This window comes from Metopolophium dirhodum, chromosome 6, assembly GCF_019925205.1.
Source record: "Metopolophium dirhodum isolate CAU chromosome 6, ASM1992520v1, whole genome shotgun sequence".
NCBI lineage: Eukaryota > Metazoa > Arthropoda > Insecta > Hemiptera > Aphididae > Metopolophium > Metopolophium dirhodum.
The window spans coordinates 34,630,348-34,649,240 of NC_083565.1; the positions used below are offsets into that span (position 1 = coordinate 34,630,348).

An 18,893-nucleotide genomic window follows, 5' to 3' on the forward strand; every position below is an offset into this window, starting at 1 on the left:
AACAAATGAATACTATACATTTAATTTAAAGATCATTAAACTGTTCACTCAAATAAACTGTACCTGCTCTAGACAAGGGAACTTTAATTACCTTAGTCTTAGCATCAGACATCATAGTATCTAACAATTTCTCTAGAGCAGGAACTGAATATATATCAACTATAGTAACTGACTTGTCCTTTTCTTTTTCAGGAGTAGCCTCATCTCCTGGCTGCTGTTGGTGCTTTATTGTTCTGAGTATAGGTATATTGTTGGTCGTTTCTTCGGCATGGGATAAATCTAAATTATAATCATTAGTATGCTGGTTCTCTCGATATTCAGTAATAAATAAGTCTGTAATTTGGAGTAACTCATGAGTCACTCCCCAAACCAAGTGTGTTAATGTCTTGGAGAGATTTTTGAGACAGTCAATCAAGTGGCAGTGAGTAATTGTGGACTAAAAAAAAAAAATTAGATTAACATTAATAAATAGATGTTGTAAAATAATATAATACATAATAAGTTTACATACTTGGCTCTCATAAGCAGGAATAATCAGTAAAGCTTTAATACCATAACATTTTTCCAATTCATCTACGACACAATTCCTGAATTCTATGTTTACCAATTCCAGAACATTGAGCTTTTCAAGACCTTTGATGACAGTAAAAACATCCTGTGCAGATTGATCCTCCCATCCATCACGGCAATTTTCTAATCTCAATGTTTTCAAATTGACAAATCTTTTTAGTGACACGGCAAAATCTTTTGTTAAGCATACGCAATCACCAATTTCAAAAAACTCAATATTATCAGTAATAGTATTCAAACTCTGATAGATCTCTTTTGGAAATGCTTTAATAGAGGTTAATGACTAAATAATAATCATGAAAATAATAAGAGTAAATATAATACTTTTCTTTCCTTAAATATTTTAACTATATATATAAATAATTATTACAAATAACTTACAAATCTATTCAAATTTATTAAATTTTCAAATGATGGCAATGCCGTCAATTTTATTCCAGTTAAACCTTTTAGTCTTAACTCTGTGAGCTTTGTCATTTGTCCCAAATAATTCAAGTTTAGGTACATTAAATCATTGAGATTTTTTGTCGGTTTCATCAAATTTGGATTTCTAAAAATAAAATTAATTATTGAAACTTTTGAAAAAAAATTGTAATATATTTTTTTTATTACATTATTGAAGTAGCTTTAAGTACTTCAATTTGAGGTAATGAATTAATAATATCTTCAACTACAAGGACAGGACATCTATACAATTCAATGAATTTCAACATTTGTGCTCTTTTCATTGCATTTGCAAATTGTAACCAAAAACTTTCGAAGTCTTCAACTTTAGAGGGTAACAGCATACGTCTAGTGTCTAATGTATCAGTTTTTTGTTGATCAATTGAGTCTACAAACCTTTCCCAGTCATAGACCATAGAATTTTTTAAACGAACATTCTGCCACTAAAAATATTTAATAATTAATAAGTAAAAATACATTGTATGACATTTTAAGGTTATACTTACTAAGTATTTATTCATTGCAATTATATGCCAGGTGGTACATACTCTAGAAGCTGATAACAGCTCATGCGTTTTCAAATATTTGAAAACATATCTCAATGCTTTAACCATGTAATTAAATGATTGCATGGATGCAAAAGGTGTTACAATTTCTCGTAAAGAACCATTCATTTCAGAATTCCTGTTAAATTTGATTAAAAAAAAAAAAAATTAGGTTTATAATTATTTTAAGAAGTTGAACTTGAAAGCATATAATTTATCATGCAAACTAAATTAGGCCTCAGAACATGTATGAAAAAATTAGTAAATAATAAATAGGGGTTGAAAGGAATATAGGAATGCTGACTTTCTGCTCAAATCTGAAAACAAACACAATCAAATGATTAAAGTAGTAAAAATACAAACATTTAACATGCACTCATTCATACAAATAAGACCAATGACCAACGCTACTGTGTGCCTGGTCCATTAATACATTCCCAAAAAAGAAAGGGAAGCTAAAATAATTACTTACTCGTTCAGATTTTTAGGTTCTTGAATAACACAGGTCATCAAACTGGGTCCTCTTGTTTGTTTCATTTCATGAACAAACTGTTCATGAAAACTACCAACAACCGTTGACAAATATATAATTTATTTCCTTGACAAATAACTTTATTAATTATATCAGAGTCGCTATTATCACTATATTCATCAATTTCATAATGCGTTTCTTAAGTTTTAGAAATAGGTGTTTTATCTACTTGATGTATCTACTTGATGACACTTGATGCACATGTCTTTTGGTTCAACATATAATTTTTCCGGTTCAGTAGCACCAACAATCACGTATGAAAAGACTCAGTTCTAAATAAAAAAAGAAAAAGTTTTATCGCTTAAAAAAAAAAAAAGATAACTATAAATAATCACTTACTATACATACACAACTAACAATTTTTAAATTAGCATTTAATTTGACACATGTTGGAAGATAGTAGACCAGACAGGTGGCAGGTTCATCGTTATTCGGGCACCATATCCCACAAGGTGTCTGCATAATGACTTCACCATCTGATGTTAACAACCTATTTTTATCCGTTGACGTATATGGTTTGATTAAGGAACGATTATAAAGGAAGCATAAGGATAACAACCCCTTAATTTTGCGTAACATTTGTGAAGCCAAATAATAAACTAATAAGTAAAAACTGTTTAAGCATTAACAATAAAAAATAAAGCCAATATGTTACCGTCTTTTAATTATTGTGTTATTTATATCAAATTCCTCAAGTTTTGTAGAAGAAACTTTTAGTGATGCACTAGATTGAATAGCTTGGCAGTCTTCAGATATGTATTCAGGTGTAGCTGATGATAAATTTATTGATTCTGAAATACCTAGGTGATGATGTAAAAAATTAGTTCTGTTTTTAAATTGCACAGTAAAACATATAATTATTCCTCATATTAATTGGAAAATAAACACACAGGGAGTTCCACCAAAAATTATATTGTCTGCAATTTTGAAAAATGTGAATTGTATTTTAATTAAATATTTTAAAGATATATTGCCATATGTATGCATTTTAGAACATTTCAATGAGATGCTGTATTATTTGAGATGATGCGAGTATACCGATTCACAACTGCAAGACTCAATACCAATTATTTGAATTAGGTTCATTTAATAATTTATAAATATATATTAAGTGCTAAACAAATTTTTTATATGGTATATACTCAATTAAAATTGAATCCCTATTCATAATTTATAAATAATAATAAAATAGTATATAAAATACAGGGTGATTCATTAAGCATAAAACACTCATTATCTCAAAAAGTATTAATGTTTTTGAAAATATTTTTTTTTTATTTATTTGAATAATTTTATTAGATGGGTGGAGTGGAGTGGTATGGGGTTACCCCTCAAAATTTTTGTCCACTACTCCGCTTATCAAAACTTTAAATACTTATAACTCATTAACTACTAGTCCTAAATTCGATTTTTATGTATCAAAATACTTAGAAAAATATTCTGCTTTGGAAAATGATATTAAAACTCTATGTTGTCATTAAAAAAAAATAAAAGCTTAAAAAAACATAAGAATAATAAATATATAAAAATATGATTTTTAATTGAAATGTTGTTTTTTTAACAACTTGAAACTATGTAAAAAAATATTTTTAATAACATTAATACTTTTTGAGAAAATGAGTGTCTTACTCTTAATGAATCGCCCTGTATATTTTAGCTTTTACCTTTTGCAGATCTCAATCTAGAGGAGCTCTTAGCATTTTTAATAACAATTTTCATTTTACTTGAAGACTTGTTGTTTCCATCATCCGACAATTCATAATCAAATGGAAGCCGCTGTACAGGTGTCTTAGATTTTTTAGGTCTAACAGCAAAACCAACAAAAGAATCTTCCTAAAATCATAAAATGTATGAAGGAAAATTAAAAATTACACAAGTAATATTTATTATATTTAAGTTTATATATTAATAATTGAAAAAAATTAGGGACGACAAACCTATTTCCTAAACTCAAACTTAAATCTTCTGCAATGACAAAACTTTTAAAAATTTAATTTGAAGATTTTAATACATAATAGTTCTATCTAAATCAAAATATTCTTCTCTTTTACTAAACATTATTAACTATTAAAACCATTTAAGATTAAACATCAATTTTTCTCGGTTCAAAATACTTAAAGTTTAGGTTTTATTTTCGTAAAGAACCATTCATTTCAGAATTCCTGTTAAATTTGATTAAAAAAAAAAAAAATTAGGTTTATAATTATTTTAAGAAGTTGAACTTGAAAGCATATAATTTATCATGCAAACTAAATTAGGCCTCAGAACATGTATGAAAAAATTAGTAAATAATAAATAGGGGTTGAAAGGAATATAGGAATGCTGACTTTCTGCTCAAATCTGAAAACAAACACAATCAAATGATTAAAGTAGTAAAAATACAAACATTTAACATGCACTCATTCATACAAATAAGACCAATGACCAACGCTACTGTGTGCCTGGTCCATTAATACATTCCCAAAAAAGAAAGGGAAGCTAAAATAATTACTTACTCGTTCAGATTTTTAGGTTCTTGAATAACACAGGTCATCAAACTGGGTCCTCTTGTTTGTTTCATTTCATGAACAAACTGTTCATGAAAACTACCAACAACCGTTGACAAATATATAATTTATTTCCTTGACAAATAACTTTATTAATTATATCAGAGTCGCTATTATCACTATATTCATCAATTTCATAATGCGTTTCTTAAGTTTTAGAAATAGGTGTTTTATCTACTTGATGTATCTACTTGATGACACTTGATGCACATGTCTTTTGGTTCAACATATAATTTTTCCGGTTCAGTAGCACCAACAATCACGTATGAAAAGACTCAGTTCTAAATAAAAAAAGAAAAAGTTTTATCGCTTAAAAAAAAAAAAAGATAACTATAAATAATCACTTACTATACATACACAACTAACAATTTTTAAATTAGCATTTAATTTGACACATGTTGGAAGATAGTAGACCAGACAGGTGGCAGGTTCATCGTTATTCGGGCACCATATCCCACAAGGTGTCTGCATAATGACTTCACCATCTGATGTTAACAACCTATTTTTATCCGTTGACGTATATGGTTTGATTAAGGAACGATTATAAAGGAAGCATAAGGATAACAACCCCTTAATTTTGCGTAACATTTGTGAAGCCAAATAATAAACTAATAAGTAAAAACTGTTTAAGCATTAACAATAAAAAATAAAGCCAATATGTTACCGTCTTTTAATTATTGTGTTATTTATATCAAATTCCTCAAGTTTTGTAGAAGAAACTTTTAGTGATGCACTAGATTGAATAGCTTGGCAGTCTTCAGATATGTATTCAGGTGTAGCTGATGATAAATTTATTGATTCTGAAATACCTAGGTGATGATGTAAAAAATTAGTTCTGTTTTTAAATTGCACAGTAAAACATATAATTATTCCTCATATTAATTGGAAAATAAACACACAGGGAGTTCCACCAAAAATTATATTGTCTGCAATTTTGAAAAATGTGAATTGTATTTTAATTAAATATTTTAAAGATATATTGCCATATGTATGCATTTTAGAACATTTCAATGAGATGCTGTATTATTTGAGATGATGCGAGTATACCGATTCACAACTGCAAGACTCAATACCAATTATTTGAATTAGGTTCATTTAATAATTTATAAATATATATTAAGTGCTAAACAAATTTTTTATATGGTATATACTCAATTAAAATTGAATCCCTATTCATAATTTATAAATAATAATAAAATAGTATATAAAATACAGGGTGATTCATTAAGCATAAAACACTCATTATCTCAAAAAGTATTAATGTTTTTGAAAATATTTTTTTTTTATTTATTTGAATAATTTTATTAGATGGGTGGAGTGGAGTGGTATGGGGTTACCCCTCAAAATTTTTGTCCACTACTCCGCTTATCAAAACTTTAAATACTTATAACTCATTAACTACTAGTCCTAAATTCGATTTTTATGTATCAAAATACTTAGAAAAATATTCTGCTTTGGAAAATGATATTAAAACTCTATGTTGTCATTAAAAAAAAATAAAAGCTTAAAAAAACATAAGAATAATAAATATATAAAAATATGATTTTTAATTGAAATGTTGTTTTTTTAACAACTTGAAACTATGTAAAAAAATATTTTTAATAACATTAATACTTTTTGAGAAAATGAGTGTCTTACTCTTAATGAATCGCCCTGTATATTTTAGCTTTTACCTTTTGCAGATCTCAATCTAGAGGAGCTCTTAGCATTTTTAATAACAATTTTCATTTTACTTGAAGACTTGTTGTTTCCATCATCCGACAATTCATAATCAAATGGAAGCCGCTGTACAGGTGTCTTAGATTTTTTAGGTCTAACAGCAAAACCAACAAAAGAATCTTCCTAAAATCATAAAATGTATGAAGGAAAATTAAAAATTACACAAGTAATATTTATTATATTTAAGTTTATATATTAATAATTGAAAAAAATTAGGGACGACAAACCTATTTCCTAAACTCAAACTTAAATCTTCTGCAATGACAAAACTTTTAAAAATTTAATTTGAAGATTTTAATACATAATAGTTCTATCTAAATCAAAATATTCTTCTCTTTTACTAAACATTATTAATCATGAAAACCATTTAAGATTAAACATCAATTTTTCTCGGTTCAAAATACTTAAAGTTTAGGTATTTAAGGGTTCTCGAAATTAAAGAAAAAACCGGGAGGAAAATAAAAATAATTTACAAAGTAAAGCTGACAAATTTAATAGTGTTTTTTTAATTGTTCTTAGACTATGGAATAACTTGCTACAATAGACAAAAATAAATAAAATTGTTTTCATTACTTTAGATAATTTAGATTTTGCATCTCTGATAAGTTCTTTAGATCGATCATTCATGCCAATTGGTTGTTTTAAAAATGTGAAACATTCTATCGTTAGACCTTCATCAGATAAGATGTCCAATTGTTCCTGAATTTCTCGTAACGATCTAAGTTTTTGGTTAGTTGGAGAATAATAGTATACATCACCAGTTCTATTTGTGCGATTGAGAATAGTAGATTCACCTGATGTTCTGTATACTAATTCTCGTTTCCAACCTGAAAATTATTAAACACAAATAATACACAGCAATAGATCATTAATATAATTTACTTACCATGCTCAAATGGAAGTTTATAAATAGCATCACTGATATCAACATTCAATTTTCTACCAGTACTACGTTGTGTTCTAGTTTTAGAAGAGGTAAGGTTGAGTGTTGGAGTAGTAAGTTCTAAAAATGTTAAAAATAAATAACTTTTTGATAAAATTAGCTCTTTTAAAACCAATCATTAATTATTTAAAGTAAACCCAGTAGGTACATATTATGAAAATCATACTGGACCAAAATTATAATAGGTACTATTAACTTTTATAACATAAGATATATAAATAATAAATATAGGGTATCAAATTAAACAATTATCATCTTAATATTCAATATTTATTTATATTAGTTGATACTTAATTGTACAAAAACTCTATAGTTGTAGTGCTACCTACAGATCTTTAAGTTTTTGAACACAACACCTAGAAAAATGTGTGCTGAAACAAATTTATATTGTTGAAAACTTCCTCAAGCTATGCATCATTCTTTTGTTTATTAAAAACTAATGTTTAGCAATCATGATATAAAATTTAAAAAAAGATAATTGTATTTTTTTTATGTGGTATCAAGACCATTTGACCTAGAATTGTAATAATATTATAATTTCTCTTATATTTTTATTTTTAAATATTGAAATTTCAAGTTTATAAGTTTAATAGAATGCCAGCACAATATTTGTTATTTTATCAGTGACCCATTAGCATCATAGGTCAAATGCATTCTCATAAAATTATTTTCTTTTTCAATTTTAAGTGATCTTAGAATAAAATCACATATTACAAAAATTATAAGAGGATAATATTCATAAGATATAAAGATATAATTATATTTTGAGAACCACTTGTTTATTTATTACTTAAATTTATCTGATACTTTTAATACCTTTAATCGACAAATGTTTCAATAGACTTTTGTAAATATAATAATTTTATAAATATTTCTTGATTATATATCAACATGAGCGTTGCACTCACTCAATCATATTCACGCAATATTTTTTTTTCATAAACACAGACCGATTTTTAAGGATCAGACAACTTTCACATGTGTACTGTGTAATAATCAGCAAAATATGTCAGACTACTTGGGCCAAGATGAATAAAAATGTCACGGTGTCTGGAAAGAGAGGCCGCCATCCCCCACCCGGGCATAGCAGAAACCTACTTGTGCCCACTTGCAAATTCTGCCAAACTAAAACACACATGTTTAAAATCTACAGTACCCTCTCTCACAGTTAAAAACCACCCTAAGTTGCCTAAGTTGCCGAGGGTTTATAAATGAAAAAAAAATAAAATTAAGAAAAATTGTAGGAACATTTTTTGTAAAAGATTAAAATATAAATAATTTGGTTTTGGTTTTAATATTCATGTTCATTATATTATAATAAATAATGATGAAAAAAATAACGAGGTGAAGAGACCCGGAACTGCCAATGGCAAGTTAATAGTTAATTAACTATAATGGAATTGATGTCTTAGTCAATCAAATAAAGTTTAATTGAAACTTCTAAGAGAACATTTGTTTAATGCACAAAAATTAAATGTTCAGTTGTTATACAGTTAGTGAGTGTACAACAATGGACTTAAGATCATTAAGACTTAAAGCTAGTATCTCAAGAAATACGTTAAAAAAGAAAATAATAGGTACCTATGGAAGTATGGAAATTAATGTTTAGTGTGTATTTATATTGAGTGCAAATGAATTGGAATATTTTTACTTGTTTTTCATAAAAATACAGAGAGATTTTATCCATTTTCCGATAAATGTATTATACATTGGGGCGCACTCACCTAAGGTAGGAGGAACTTGTAATTCCAAAGATTCTAAGGCATCACTGCGTAAATTGTCTTTCTTATGCCTCTTATTACTCTGATTGTTCTTGACATCATTAGGTTCAGGTGATGAAACTATAAATCAATCATAAAAATAATACATTATTATTTCACATTCATAATAATATACATGATATAAAATATAAGAACATAAGCAGGTTTATACATAGTCTTTATAACTTACTACTTGATTTAGACTGTTTCTTTTTATTAACATGGTTAGTATTAAGAATGGATGGCTTTTCTACATCCATATGTTCTCCTGTTTCTTTACTTAGTTCCATTTTTACCGCTGAATGTGGTCATAAACAAAAAAAAATTATAAAACATAAAATTGGTACATATTTAATTTAAGTTGGATACAAAAGATGTACATATAAACATATCATAGAGAAAAAACTTACATTTTTTTTTATTTTCAATAATTATCAATACATCGTCATCAATATCAAATCCAATAAAATGTTGTTCTGGTTTATTGGTTTCCTAAATATAAACAAATTAAAATTATAACTTATTATTTTTAATTTATCATATTATACAATCTTGCTATAATATTATATGATAAGTACTACAAAATATGTTGTATGTTATTTTTAATATAAGCTAATCTAGACTAAATTTTTAGTATGTAATGAACTGGTTTTCATATAAAAAATAATACAGAAATCAAGCACATTTTATTAGGATAAGTATTAAGTGTTAAGCTGTATTATATTCACATTATTTAGTAAGATTAGTAAATGTTCAATTAAGACAAATTATTTTTAACATTGTTTTTATTAATCTGCACTAAAACAATACATACTATATTGTTAACACTGCATGTAATCATAACTTTTACACTGAAATAAGTGCCTTACAAAAAATAAAATACAAATTAAACTTACCATTAAAGTACTCATTTTTTAAAACCATAATAATGAAAAAGACAAATAACTAAAAAATGTTGAAAACTATAATGGATAAAGAAAATGTTTTGATGTACAGTTGTCAGTACCATAAACATACAATTAGATAGCCAACTTCCTATGGATCTGCTTTTTAATAAGTGAGGCGACAGCCATTTGCTTATGTGTTAATGTTAACATTCAACAAAATAACCTCAAAAATTTTTAAATTAATATACCTATATATTATAAATATTATTATTATTATTACTATTTTATGTAATCCATCTATCTATCTATCTATCTTATTCTATAAAATCGCAAGAAAAACAGCTGATCTATAGGGAATTCATGGAGGATCTCATGGTTGAAAAAATTAAACACCGCTCCATTTCCCCAGTCCGCCAGACCCATCCCGTCGATTCCCTATAGCGCGACCAATCGCGTACCTTCGCCGCGGCGGCGGCGGTCGGTTTTTAAACGTTTTCGAAAAATGGTACGCTTTTTACGCTGTTTTTTGACTTTTAGACATTTTCATATATAGTTCGTTTCTTTTAAAAGCCGCGTGGTTTGTACGCGATATCGGTCCATAGCCATCGCAATCGACGCCAGCGTAGGTCGTTATTATTGCTTTTCGTTTCGTCTTTTCAATTGCCGTTTGTGCTCTATTTGTTAAGTTTATTTCTTTTGAACCCCGTGAATATGCGGTTTGTACACTTAAAAATTCGCGTTCACGAAATGTCAGTCGGTCTTCGTTCCAACGCACAAGTGCACAATAAATATATACTGTTTTTTTTGTTTTGTTTTTGATTCAATAAATATTGCATTATGTGATTGTAGACGTATTATTTGGTCCTTAATAACGTAGCTGGTATGTTGCTTAACGTAAACACAATTAAATGTATTATTCAAACATACATAATAACGGTCAGATAAGTGAATAAAATACAATTAAAGTTTAAACCGTGTAGATACATAGAATACGTAGACACACAGCTCCGTAGACACACAGCTTAATTGTTGAAGTTTTGACCATGATTTGCATCACAAACTGTGGCTCGATAGGTTAGGCGTAGGTTCCCCAAACATAGGATGATAAGTAGGTTCGGGTTCGAAACCGTCGTAGCTCTCTTCGGGCGGCAACGACTGTACCGTGTATTCTAAGGCAAGGCCGCCCGTCATTGACTTTTTTGCATTTTTTTTCACTTTATATTTCATAAATAATATAATAATATACAAGTTAATTTTACATTATATGACTGTATATTATATATTATGTACCTATATGTTATTTAAATTATTAGGAATTCAACACATATTATTTTCTTTAAATTGTCATTGTTATTATATCAAACTAATTATACTAAAAATCATATTTATTTTTCGTAAGTTATTTCGAATGTTCTGTGATTGGGTTTATGGAAAATACTATTTTTTCTCTTCACTTATAGCAACTAGACATACTAGACTTATTTTCTGCAGCACATTGTTCGCTATCCGACTAAGTCGACTAAGTCGGATAGCCAACCTAGCTGACGAACTTTAAAGTTAATAGATTTTGACTTGATATGACTGACTTTCTAGATAATCCAACACGGTTTCGACTTTACACTTTATACATAAGAAAAAGCACCGGACAAGTGACGGCACATACCTACCATTCTATCCGCAGTCGACGGATTGCTCATTTTGATTTCGTCTTAGACGGTGCTGACTGACTTGCTTAACGAGAGCAGCCGGCGGGGGATCGTCAGCCAGGGGCCAGGGCACCCTGACGTAACCCGTCGGAGGGATGTTTCCGCGTCACCCAAAGGCGTGAAGGAGCCGCCCTCGCGACATATGGCTAAAGGTGTAAAAACCCCCGAGGGAATGGTCTTATAACTCCCCGTCACACAGTGGTTAGAAATGACTTGCTTAACACTTAAACATGCAGGTTTTTACATTTTTTTTTTTTTGATATAATTATATATACATTACAGGTACATGTTTATATGTATTGTATTGGTTAATATAATATTATGTATCTATATGTTATTTTTTTTATGAATTATAATAAATAGGTACAATATATTATAATTGTTTGTATTTATATTGTATAGTTATAGTTTGTATTTTTCGTAAATTATTTCATAAGTTGTGTAATAGGGTTTTCACTTATAGGCGCCCAACGTCGGGTCTGCAATCCACCGCAGGTGGATTGCCTACTTGATATGCTGTAGCACATTGTCCGCGATCCGACGAATTCGGATTGCCTACCTAGGTGGCTAATTGGATGTTAATCGATTTTGACTTGAGATGACTGACTTGCTAGACAATCCAACTCGGGTTTTGACTTTACACTTTTTACATAAGAAAGAGCACCGGACATGCGACGGCACATACCACTCTATCCGCCGCAGGTGGATTGCTTATTTTTGTTTTGTCTTAGATGGGTAATGACTTATTTGCTGGACACTATAACATGCAGATTTTCGAATTAACATTTTCTTACACGTATGAAAAAAGCACCGGTCATACGCTGGGGGATAGTATCATCATTGAATTGCCGGTTTTCATGGGCCATGGAAGATTTCTAGATACTGAATCTTGACTTTGAAACGTTCCCACCTTCGAAATGAGACCGCCAAAGAGCCAGGCCATATCAGAAATTCTTATCACCTTCTAATGTATAAGTGCGACATTTATAATTCGAATGTGTCTCCAAAATCGGTACTCACTTACAACTAACACGGTCAAGGGGACCAACTATTTTTTCGATTATTTACCTATCTACGCAACTAACGGGGTCCGCAATCCACCACAGGTGGATTGCATACCTGATAATATACGCTTCGCATATAGTCCGCGATCCGACGCAGTCGGATCGCCTACCTATGTGATTTTATGACTGATAGCTAGACAATCAAATAAACCTATCGACTCTACACTTTTTAACAATTTTAACAACCAAAAGCAGCGGAGAAACGGGAAATGATCCTGGAGATCGTATCTAGCCTATCCATTTACAACGTTCGTGACGGATTGCTAGACGCTCAAACTTTTAAACATTCCCGCCAAAGCGCCAAGCCTTATCTCCAATCCATATCACTAATCCTTATCACAAATCCTAAACTTTCGTCCTACAGCCTTTGTGACTTTTATAATTCCAACGACATTGTCTCCAAAATTGGTACCCACTCTCAGCGAGTCCAACTCTCCCAGAGTTTCACTTAGAGCTAGTCTAATACTATAAAATCACAAGAAAAACAGCTGATTTGTAGGGAATTCATGGAGGATCTCATGGTGGAAAAAATTAAACACCGCTCCGTTTCCCCAGTCCGTCGGACCGATCCCGTCGATTCCCTATAGCGCGACCAATCACGTACCTTCGCCGCGGCGGCGGCGGTCGGTTTTTAAACATTTCAAAAAATTTTACGCTTTTTACGCTGTTTTTCGACTTTTAGACATTTTCACATATAGTTCGTTTGTTTTAAAAGCCGCGTGGTTTGTACGCGATATCAGTCCATAGCCATCGCAATCGACGCCAACGTAGGTCGTTATTATTGCTTTTCGTTTCGTCTTTTCAATTGCCGTTTGTGCTCTATTTGTTAAGTTTATTTCTTTTGAACCCCGTGAATATGCGGTTTGTACACTTAAAAATTCGCGTTCACGAAATGTCAGTCGGTCTTCGTTCCAACACACAAGTGCACAATTATTATATACTGTTTGTTTTGTTTTTGATTCAATAAATATTGCATTATGTGATTGTAGACATATTGTTTAGTCCTTAATAACGTAGCTGGTATATTGCTTAACGTAAACACAATTAAATGTATTATTAAACACAAATAAATGTATTATTCAAGCATACATAATATTGTAATAATAATAATAACGGTCAGATAAGTGAATAAAATACAATTAAAGTTTAAACAGTGTGTAGAATTATGATACATAGAATTATATATGATTACATCGATCATCGATGTTTATCGAATATATTGGTTTACGTCGCTCCGTAGACACACAGCTTAACTGTTGAAATTTTGACAGTAATTTGATTTACAAACTGTGGCTCGATAGGTTAGGCGTAGGTTCCCCAAACATAAGATGTTAGGTAGGTCCGGGTTCGAAACCGTCGTAGCTCTCTTCGGGCGGCTAACGACTGTACCGTGTGTTCTAAGGCACAACCGCCCATAATAAATTGACTTTTTTGCATTTTTTTTCACGTTATATTTCATAAATAAAATAATAATATACATGTTAATTTTACATTATATGACTGTATATATAAAACCTAGATAAGCTTCTCACGTTTATTATGGTGAAAAAATCATGTTTCTACGACTAACGAGAGCTGAGGAAAACTTGAAGTACAAAACCATGTTTTCGGTAAGAAAAACACGATTTTACATGTCATGTACTGCTCTACGTGTTTTATACAAACTAAATATCTCACATCCTAAAATTGTTATAAATCGTTTAAAAAATTACAATTTAAATAATTATTTTTTTAAACTTGTAGAGAATTTGACGAAAAAATTATTTTTTTTAACGTTGACCAACAAAATATGAAATTTAGTATTATAAAAAAAAACCTTAGATACATATGAATAAATGGAAGCAAGCCTGTTGAATAAAGCGACCAGCGTAATCAATGTACAACGTAATTCGATAACTTATAATAATTAAAACAATAAACCCCTAATTATATGAACTGAAACACAATTGTTTATATAAAGCAGTCAAATACGAACTGTATTTATTTTTAATTAGTTAGTAGGTACATTCCTATATTACAGATTATTTATTTATTTATTTAAGATATATTAATATATAAAATGGTTGAACCCAATTCAAAATACGATTAAACAAATTACAAATGACACTGAAACACATTCATAATTTAAAAAAAAAAGGTGGACAAATAGTTATAGCTGTCATTTTTGTTTTTATCTCATTACTTTTTCCACAGCTAGGGTGTTAGATAATCATTTACCATTACAAGAGCAATCATTTTATTACTTATCATACGCAAAAGCCAGCTCAGTGTTGGTACCTAGGTGGTTTAATAATTATATTAATATTTCATATAATATTGTTACCCGTCCTAGCATTTATTAACGTCTTATAAGTTAATACCACACACGGTAAAACGGTATATGCATGATAGGTGCGTAGTATAATAAAAGTTTAAAATAAATCCATACATTTTGAAAATGTAATTTTCTATTTTAATTAATATTTTAAGTTCTTTAATAATTTTTATTTTGAATTACTTACCTACAAAAATTGACTAAATCCTCATTTTTCGTTTAAATATATAAAATTGTAATATTTATGTAATAAATAATAATATTGTAATAACCAGTATTTGTAATTTATTCTAGTAATTGTTTTGTATTATGTACGTACTAAAAAGAAATCCATTTTCAATAACTAATTATGTTTTAATTAAAAAAATGTCCTCACAAAGCAATAATTCATAACAAAAAACGTTTAAAGAAAAAAAATATTTTTCATAATTTCAATATTATTTCTATTGCAAGTGAAATATTTTAAATTCATAACGCTAAATCAATAATACATGTTGGCTAAAATTTAATATTAATTGGTAAATTAGTATTTGAGTCAGTATTTTCTTATTTTCCTGGTCCCCAAATTCTCTCATGTCGCGACCCTCTTAAACAGTATTATAATAATAGGTAATTATTGTTATTCAATCGATTTTATTCATCCTCGGCGCCGCGCTGTCTGACTGTATACTACCCATATTATAGCTGTCTGTGTAGACGGAATACTGGTGACTGCGAATACAGCCACGGCAACTCTCTATACGAGCGTTTGAGAGTAAATCATTTATGTAAAATAGTTTATATTTGTATGGCTGCTATAATGCTGTTATAACTTTTAAGTATTAAATGGACATATTTTGTTAATAGTATAATATAAAACCGTATGATTTTCATGTAGATGACCTTTACAGGACATTCAATGTAAGAAACCTAAATGGCTAGTATATAATATGGAATATCTTTAATTATATTTTTAACATAGATCTAAAAGAATATTACCCATCATACACGCATGAAACAAACTGTAAATCTGAATATCCCAGTAACCAATAAATAATTTGGTAGAAAAATGGTTTTTAGTCGGTATTCGTTTATGTATTAAGCTTAATATTAATTTAAAATCATTTAAAAATTAATATCTTTATAAATTTTTTTTAAATATCTAAATCTTAACTATGTTAGATTATATTATATAAAAAAAAAATAGCACTTTTAGTTGTATTCTTATAATTATATTATTCTATAATATGAAAATATGTTTATTCCATACCTATGTAATACGTAAATAATAATAGAATATCATATGTATATTTAAATAATTTATGTAATATATTTGTGTTGTATTGAACTTGCTGCACCCACCACAAGCTAAGCTTTTGGGGCGGTGTCATTAACTGTTTTATTTTAGTCTTTGTTAACTTTTTGTAAAACATTATATTGACAATAAACTATTATTATTATTACTATAGTTAAGTACAACATTTCAGTGTAAGTTAATTAATTAATAGTATCTAGGTAAAAAAGGTGAATGGAAACTGTTAACAGTTATAACTTATAATATAGATAGTACCTATACAACTTTTTTTGAGTAAGGAATTAATAAGTAGATACCTATTTGCTATTATATTACATAGCTAGATAGCTATATAGATATACAACATAACGAAGTTACTTGTTACAAATTTTATGTATTGTCGTCCAAGGTGCACCACATTTTCTTCTTTGGACTTCTGACATTTTTTAAATATTTGCCACACATAACAATAAATGCGAAGAACAAACTAATGTTTTGTCGTTGTCGCTTATCATGAGTGCTTGACTTGGAAAATTTAAAGTAGGGGGACTGTTTACTTTTAAAAAAGAGAGACCCCATCACTTGTTGGTTATGCCCCCACACCCCTTAATACCCTTTTTAAAGCATGAAAAATATTTATAAATTAACATTAAAAAAAAAAAATACAAGTTAATATAAGACATATAGGTAATTACTCTATATCGTCTGAAAAAGTCGCAAAGGGCGTAATACAGCCATGACGACTCTCTATAGTATAGCGTGTCCCAACCGGCGTGCCGCGGCACATTGGTGTGCCGTGCGTTAAAGTACGATTCCGTGCGTTTTACCTTTTTTGGAACACGATTCCATACGATTTTGATCAAACAATGGATTGTCAAAATGACCCCAAAGACAACACGATTGTAACTGGTAATCACAATGCAAATTTTAATATGAATATATTCCCAATTTCACTACAAAATGTATTGGATAAAACAATCTACTATTTCGAGTCTAGGTATATACAAACCGAAACAAAAAAAAGGTGGGAAAGTTGGTGTCGTTTTGGTGTACAGTAGGTTACAATAGGTTACAAGTGCCCCCCCCCCCCCCCCCAATGGGTGCCCATGTATATAAGCACCTACTCTAATTGTAATCTAATTATCACAATCCACATTTAGTAATTTTGTATTACTACTAGCTGCTAGTATCTATACTTAGTACCTACTCAAATATAGTTTGTTTACATTTCGATCTAGCACAGTCATGCTTAATACTTTCCTCATATGCCTTATCATTATTATTAAATTATTATTTACATAATTTTATAGTTTAGTTGAAATTGTATATTATATTTCTTTATTTTATTTTTTATCAAATATATTTTAAATACAAATTAATATAATATAGTTAATAATTTATTTTCTTTGTATCTATATTTATATTAAAATATAGAAGTACAATTTTTACAAAATTAACTTATAAGTTATACATTATGACTTATAATTATTGACTAAATTGAGTAATTATAAAGGTATTAATAGGTAATATAGTAATTAACTAAGTACTGTAACATACAGTAATATTATTATATTTTTACTTAGTGTTATTTTATACTTAGCGTCTTGGCGTACTAAAATGTAAATAATTTTAACTGTGATGGATGTCAAAAATATCTCGTTAGTTATTACCCACATGGACACATCTATAAGTTTAGTTTCCTAATTATTATTAAAGTAGGTATTATTGTTACAGTTGGTATTATTTAGAACTAGCATATTTAAAGGATACAAAATGAAAATGGATTATTATTTATTACGGAGTACACCGATTCAATAGTAATAAAAGTTAAAACATTTTAGATGATAAGAAATTTCGTATAACTATACTGTTAATGTGAATTTAAGACTATGGACTATATACTAACTAGTTTTGAAAGTTTAAAAAGTGCGAACAACATTTAACACTTAAAATATGTCAATGGGTGTGAAATAGTGTGCAGTTTTGTACTCTTGTTATAACTTATAAGTAGGTATTCGGATACTTGTATTTAAATACTTTTTGACAAGTGAATTTGATATACTTTCAAAATACCTACTTTTACTTTGTATCTTATTCCAGAATACTAAATACTTTTTTACATCAAATCAATCAAATGAACATACACAAAAATAGCAATAAGTCTTAGTGTTCACCGGAGTAGAAGCAAAAATTGATTTGGTTTGAGAGGCAAAGTTGTCATGGTACGAAGATTCAGCGTCTATACATTTTACATCATTATTGGTATTATTTCTATGTACAAATAAGAAATTACAACAAATTAAATCTGAACCTAATTCTTAACGTTTAATATTTTATCTACCTACAAAATAAGTTTTATAATCAGTATAGGTACACTTTAATATGTGCCGTTTACCGTATGTTAGGTATTTGGAATTAATAATTCGAATGATGTAATGCAGATATTATTCATATATAATGCAGTTTTTTTTAAATATAATATATGACTACTAATATTCTCCCTTTTACTATTGCATAAAAAAACATTTAAAAATCTAAAAAAATATTTCGTAAATAAATAATAAAAAAATAATACATGGTAATTTAAATT

General features: G+C 28.9%; 1 protein-coding gene across 1 annotated transcript in view; it reads right to left on the bottom strand.

The window, feature by feature from the left end:
- Positions 1-18,893, bottom strand: part of LOC132947752 (uncharacterized) — a 22,958-nt gene continuing 4,065 nt past the window's right edge. Inside the window, 18 exon segments of the mRNA XM_061017997.1 lie at positions 1-436; positions 512-853; positions 952-1,120; positions 1,183-1,457; positions 1,521-1,698; positions 2,032-2,144; positions 2,147-2,269; positions 2,440-2,581; positions 2,747-2,891; positions 3,756-3,924; positions 4,986-5,136; positions 5,302-5,446; positions 6,311-6,479; positions 6,930-7,183; positions 7,243-7,359; positions 9,024-9,140; positions 9,250-9,357; positions 9,470-9,551. Coding sequence (XP_060873980.1) covers positions 26-436; positions 512-853; positions 952-1,120; positions 1,183-1,457; positions 1,521-1,698; positions 2,032-2,144; positions 2,147-2,269; positions 2,440-2,581; positions 2,747-2,891; positions 3,756-3,924; positions 4,986-5,136; positions 5,302-5,446; positions 6,311-6,479; positions 6,930-7,183; positions 7,243-7,359; positions 9,024-9,140; positions 9,250-9,357; positions 9,470-9,551 — 3,210 coding nt within the window. The 3' untranslated portion in view covers positions 1-25.